A 5,742-nucleotide genomic window follows, 5' to 3' on the forward strand; every position below is an offset into this window, starting at 1 on the left:
ATGCATGAAATTGAAAAAATCTGCAATTTCGCAAATAGGAGGAGCAAATTACCATGAAGTTCAACTTCATGGTAATTTGCAAAAAATTTGAAAAATGCACTTTTGTGCATTTTTCAAAGTTTCATGTTGCGCACACACATGCCCTTAAGCATATGTGCACAGATCAATTTCAGGGGTGCAACAGAGTGTCCTCTGGACACCCCTCCACCCTTGAAATTGCATTCTTAATTTGCGATTCTCTAATTGAGAATCGCAAATTGAGAATGTCTTCCCATTCATTCCTATTGGACTCTAGGCCCATAGGAATGAATGGGGAGGTATTCCTTAATTGCGACTCGCAATTAAGGAATATTTAGAAATCACAATTTTTTTAGCGATTTCTTCATGCATAGCCTTTTGCTATTCCTTATTAGCGAATCCTTATTTTTCGCTAATAAGGATTCGCAAATGGCATTGTTGATGCATGTGGGCCTTTGTGGCTGAGTAAATATTTAGGGGACAGCCAGTCCGCTGCTAATGCGATAAAGAAAGTGACTCTGTTACCCTGACAGAGGTACTGATCACCAAATTCGGAAATGTCAGTTGACCCATAGGGCTTTTTAAACATTGACAGGAAGCGTCATGATAGGCAATGTACTGTAAATTTGACAGACGTCTTGGTCAACCCTTGATATGATTAATCATGATAAATTGTCAGCCACTGTAGGCCAGATGGATAGACACCCATTTAAATCCCATGCTGATAGTAGCAATGGCACTGAGCGAGATATAAAGACTCCAACAGACTAGGTGGTCAACCTCAGGGCCTGTGAATTCCCTGAGGTTTTTTGTCCATTGTCCAACTACTCTGATGAGGATGAGTCAGAATATATATTTGGGAACGATGAGTCAGAGTCTGATTCGGAGGGTGTTAAGTTGGCAACACCCAAAGGCAAGAATAGGCAATAATAGTTGCAAAGACACATGGGACAATATATAGTGATACTGCTAAACAGTGGGCTGATGATTACTTTGACAGGGAGGAATCAGGCTGGAGACAAATGCTGCAATCAGACTTTTTAGTTAATGATTCAGTAGAGATACCAGGAGTAAACATGCTACTGCAATCACTATCAGTGCAACTGCCATCAGTACACACTGGGTTGGAAGAGGGCAGCTGCATTCATCAAGATCATCCTAACCTGTCATCTATTTATAATCTGTTTGGCCTTCACAGAGAGAAGTACAAAAAGAACTCAGCAGCCCTTAAGGCGTTTAATCAGTGACTCAGTTTGCAATATGTTGAATGTCAAAATAACGATCTACACTGGGAACTAAAGTCTCTAAGGTGGAGCAAATGAATCTTATTTAGAGGAGCAGGCACAAACACTGGTACAACAGATGGAGAAGCAAGAACTACCAGCAAAAGACCTTACTTGGAAGGTCAAGGACATAGAAAATTGCATACCCAGGAGCAACCTCCAAGTTCTTGGCATTCCATAAGGGACAGAGGAGATGAACCTCACAGGTTGGATGTGTGCCTACACCAGTAAGCAGTTCCTAGTCTATATGAAAGGGATATTGATTGCCAGATTCAATAGGATCATTAATTCCTGTCATGTGGCCGCTAGGGACATTGTCGACATTTTTAAGTTAGCATGAGCCCGGTAGCCATGATACTGCTTTTGCGCATGACACAACATTTATATTTTTGTGAGACTCTGTTTATGCCTTTCACATGAGAACTCCTTGCTGTGCTTGTTCTCTTCCTGTTCCTCGAGTTTAGTCTGAACATTGTGAGCAAGGTCGATAAACACTGACTCTTGTTATTCTGTTCAGGTCAGGCCCTAGCACTTAGACAAAACACAGCAATGCAGCTGTTTTGCTGGAGACTCGTACTTTGATATTATGGGGATGCATGTTTAGGTAACACACACTTGGAGAGGAACCTTTCCAGGGAGAAGAGAACCTGCACCTGTGATGTAGAAATACGATCTATGGCCTGAGGTATGGGGTCTGCTGACAAATCCCAGAGATCTTCTATTATATAATAATACTTCTGCTTACCAAGGGGAGGGTGGTTAGGCCTTATAGTTCTTTATCCACTGTCTTTATAAAATGACATCTCCCTTTATGATATATGGCCTTGCTGCAATGCTAACTGTATTGATATTATGCATTTTGCTGCTGGTTGTGGCACATATACTCCATTTAAGAGCACGTCAGTTAAAATAACTATTTTAAACTATTTGTGTGTCTCTGTCACATCTCATTGTGGGCAAGCAGGAGAGGCTGATTGAAAAGGTGTGTCTTTTTACCGCAATTCCTGAGAGAACTGGGAGTGTTGTGTTCTGGGGTGTCTAATCATTGGTTTCTCCGTTTGTAAGTACAAGATCTAGTGAGACACTATAGCTAGTCAGTCCTGGGTTCATGGGCACTAAGGCGGTAGGAAGGCTTAACCCCTATACACCGAGGTCCCTTAATCCTGCGCATAGTTCTGTGTATGTGCAGAATCCCTGCAACATGGCGCCACCAATGTTTGGTCTGGTACTTATTTGTGAGACCCATGAGTAGCGCTTGTGCTTGTCCATAGTACCCTCTCTTCCATTACCGGAGATGTCCGTGGCGCGAGGGATATACCTCTTATATTAGAGATTATAGGTTTCAAGCTTGGATTTTAAAAGGTTTTGTTTTTCTTCTTTAATACCCAGTGCTGCGCTACAGTTTTCCTTCTTTTCCACTCTGCTTCGATAATGGCTATTGCATCTTATAATCGCGCAGCAGTAACTGCTCATTTGACTCAATATGGAGTCCCGGCTATGGGAGCAGACATTATCTTTGTGGTTGAAGAGAGCGTTTTCAGGTTTTTTACTTTTGGGTTACATTTTCGGCAGTGGAAGGGAATGATTTCTTTCATGTATATGAACATACCGTGGTTCTCCGGGATTATAGACCTTATCGGTCACTTGAAGTTCTGTTGTCAGCCTGGGAGCACACTATCTGGTTTAATGGCGCCCTACCTCACCCTGTTACAATGGACCATTTAGGCCCTTTATCGGTCGACGGAGCCACATGGCCAGTGTTGGTGGGTTTTATACCACATCCAAATTATCATGGTGTTACATATGCATAGCTGCGAGAATTACATGAATCTTTAGTTCATATTCATAGAAGCGTGGTACACTATATGTCCCGCATGATCCAGGTTGCTCTGGCTGGAGCCCCTCCTCAGCAACCAGGACATGGAGGCAGGGTAATTAGCCCCATCATGATTAATTCAGTGATGGGAATGCGTCCTCAAAATAGGGATAATTTACCGTTCTGGTTAGCCGAGCGATTTGAGCAACTTGAAGCTGTGTTTCCCAATACTACTCATTTGGATAAACACAGGATCCTTACGATGAGTTTACCAAAAGGTCTTATTCCCAATTTAGCTAATTGCACCACCTGGGGAAGGTATTTGCAGTGCTGTATTCTCTATGCTTTGGCACCCTCTCCATGACAGTGCTTCCGACAGTTCTTAAGAAGGAGTCGAAAGGCTTGCACTGTGCGTCACCCCTGGGCATGTTCATTGACGCATTCCTGGTGGTGGTAAAGGCCTAGTCTAGAGATTGCTCTTCCGACGGCTAAACGGGCTCGGATAAATTGCATCCGCATCTTTATGGGCTGAATACACCCCTGGTGCCCCTGAAGAGGCTGGCTGGAAAGGAAGGGGCCCTCGTGGGAGGCCTTGTCCACCGAGGGGTCTGGCCCCGCTGGCATCCCGGTAGAGGACGCACTAGGCAGGCCTTGGCCTCCAGGAGCCGCTATGCAGTGGGCCCTTTTCACAGTGCTCGCCCTGGCCTTAGTCCTGGCTGATGAGGAATACACGGGATTCTCCAACACCTACTGGGCTGGGACAACCCCCATCTGTTTGGGACAGTGCAGAGTGCGTGATTGTGAGTTGCGGAGGGACCGGTGCAGGGACGGAAGCTGCTGCCTATTTGGATATAAGGTTTTTTGCAGAGTGAATTGTGGAAAGCCAGAGTCTGACTTTAACTCTGTTGTACATGGCAGTGACTGGTGGGTTGGCTCTGTGGTGAGGTACGAGTGCCGACCTGGCTTCCTTTTGCAGGGGGATGCTGTCAGTACCTGTCTGGCTAATGGAAACTGGTCCCCCAAACCCTCCTGTCTGAGAATCTATCTAAGTGGGCGGCTGGAAATGAATGAGCGTGATTTTGGAGTGGGCTGCACCTCTAAATGCACCAACAAATCCTATGTCGGGGATCCCCTTGGTGAGGGATGTCTGCGGATTGACATGTGTGACTGCTGAGTCAGACTGGACAAGATGGTTTGTGCAGTGCAAGGTCTGCAAATTTGACTGCTATGCCCCCTGTGTTTCTGTGGGATAAAGCTCAACTGCAGTGAACTGCCACGACATGCATGGGAAGAATCGCCGGCACATTGCACCCTCGTGATGCACTGTGAAGTGCCTGTGCATGATGAAGGGTCCTGCAAGGTAGCATCTCCTCTGCAACAACAAAAACAACCTGGCAAGATGATAGGGATGACTTCTGCTTAGTTTGTAACTGGGGCCCCTCAATGGATCACACTGATGCAAAGGAACAGATGTCCTGTGTTAAGGGCGAAAATGGTTGCTGCCATAGGGAATGTGTGGTGCTTCTTCAATAGTCAATGGTTTAGTGGTTCACAATGTCCTCTTTGTTGATCACCTTCAGAAGAGCCAATTGCCCGAGACCCCATAGCACTGAACAGGGCCCAGTCAGCCTGCTTCACCTCTCCTTCTTGTGGGTCTCAGAGCTATTCCCGCCAAGATTAAGGTGGTGCATACATTGGATCTCCATCTGCAGAAGTCTTCAAGCACAGGTTGGAGATACTGTAGCTTGGTGAACAGGCTCAGGGTGCTCTTTTAGGTCATTTGAACCCATGAACAGGGGTGCTGCAGCAGCCCTAGGCCTGGAGGCAGATCAGAAAGGTAATGCAAAACCACAAGGTCCTAGAATCAGTTTTCATTTCACACAGCATTAGCTGTTTATTCAAAAGCAGCGCAAGGTCAATGGTAATTGCGAAGAGTCCAGGGAACAGCTTTTAACAAATCACTGCCCATTTGCTAGTCCTGTATGTTTTAGTTTACTTTATATGGGCTCGAAGAGATGGCATTTGCTGTCAAACTTTTGTTATTCTTATGATTGAATCCTATGTGAGATGAAAGAGTGAGGGTACGCGAAGAACACAAGTGTAAAAATAGTTCCCTATATTTAAAATATTAGAAAGGACTTATTTGAGCCTTTTAATAGTGGATAATGGTGGCAGGCAAGTTTCATAGAATGGTGAGAAAACAAGCCGATACACATTTATTAAAACATTTGCATGAACCCGTAGCTAAAACTACTCTTATGTATTAATGGTCTCTTTTAAATATCTCACTTTTTGAGTACAAATTGAGACATTGTATTAATGTTTTAGAGAACATTGCATCCCTATGTATCCTTGAAACACACTTTGGACAAAATGTTTGTCTGCCATCTCCCCCACCTCCTTCCCTCCCACTAACATTCACTCCACACTTAAAGTATTTGACTCATTTACTGAATCGCTCCTTCATCAACACCACAATTCTTTTTTAGAACCACCCTAAAATTTTAGTGAGCTAATATACCTTGCCAGCACTCCCAGTCAGGAAACTGTTTCAGCACTCCTGCCTGTGAATGCTGATTTAGGTGTGATCATTAGCTGAAATTCATGGAAACAAAAAGTGAGATG

At 44.4% G+C, this 5,742-nt stretch overlaps 1 protein-coding gene across 1 annotated transcript; it reads left to right on the top strand.

Moving 5' to 3' along the window:
• Nucleotides 1-3,787: 3,787 nt before the first annotated feature.
• On the top strand, nt 3,788-4,291 carry LOC144819526 (sushi domain-containing protein 4-like). The gene has a single exon (XM_078677376.1). The coding sequence runs from the start codon at nt 3,788-3,790 to the stop codon at nt 4,289-4,291; it is 504 nt and encodes a 167-aa protein (XP_078533502.1).
• Nucleotides 4,292-5,742: the final 1,451 nt, after the last annotated feature.

This window comes from Lissotriton helveticus, chromosome 2_1 (genome assembly GCF_964261635.1).
Source record: "Lissotriton helveticus chromosome 2_1, aLisHel1.1, whole genome shotgun sequence".
Classification (NCBI taxonomy): Eukaryota; Metazoa; Chordata; class Amphibia; order Caudata; family Salamandridae; genus Lissotriton; species Lissotriton helveticus.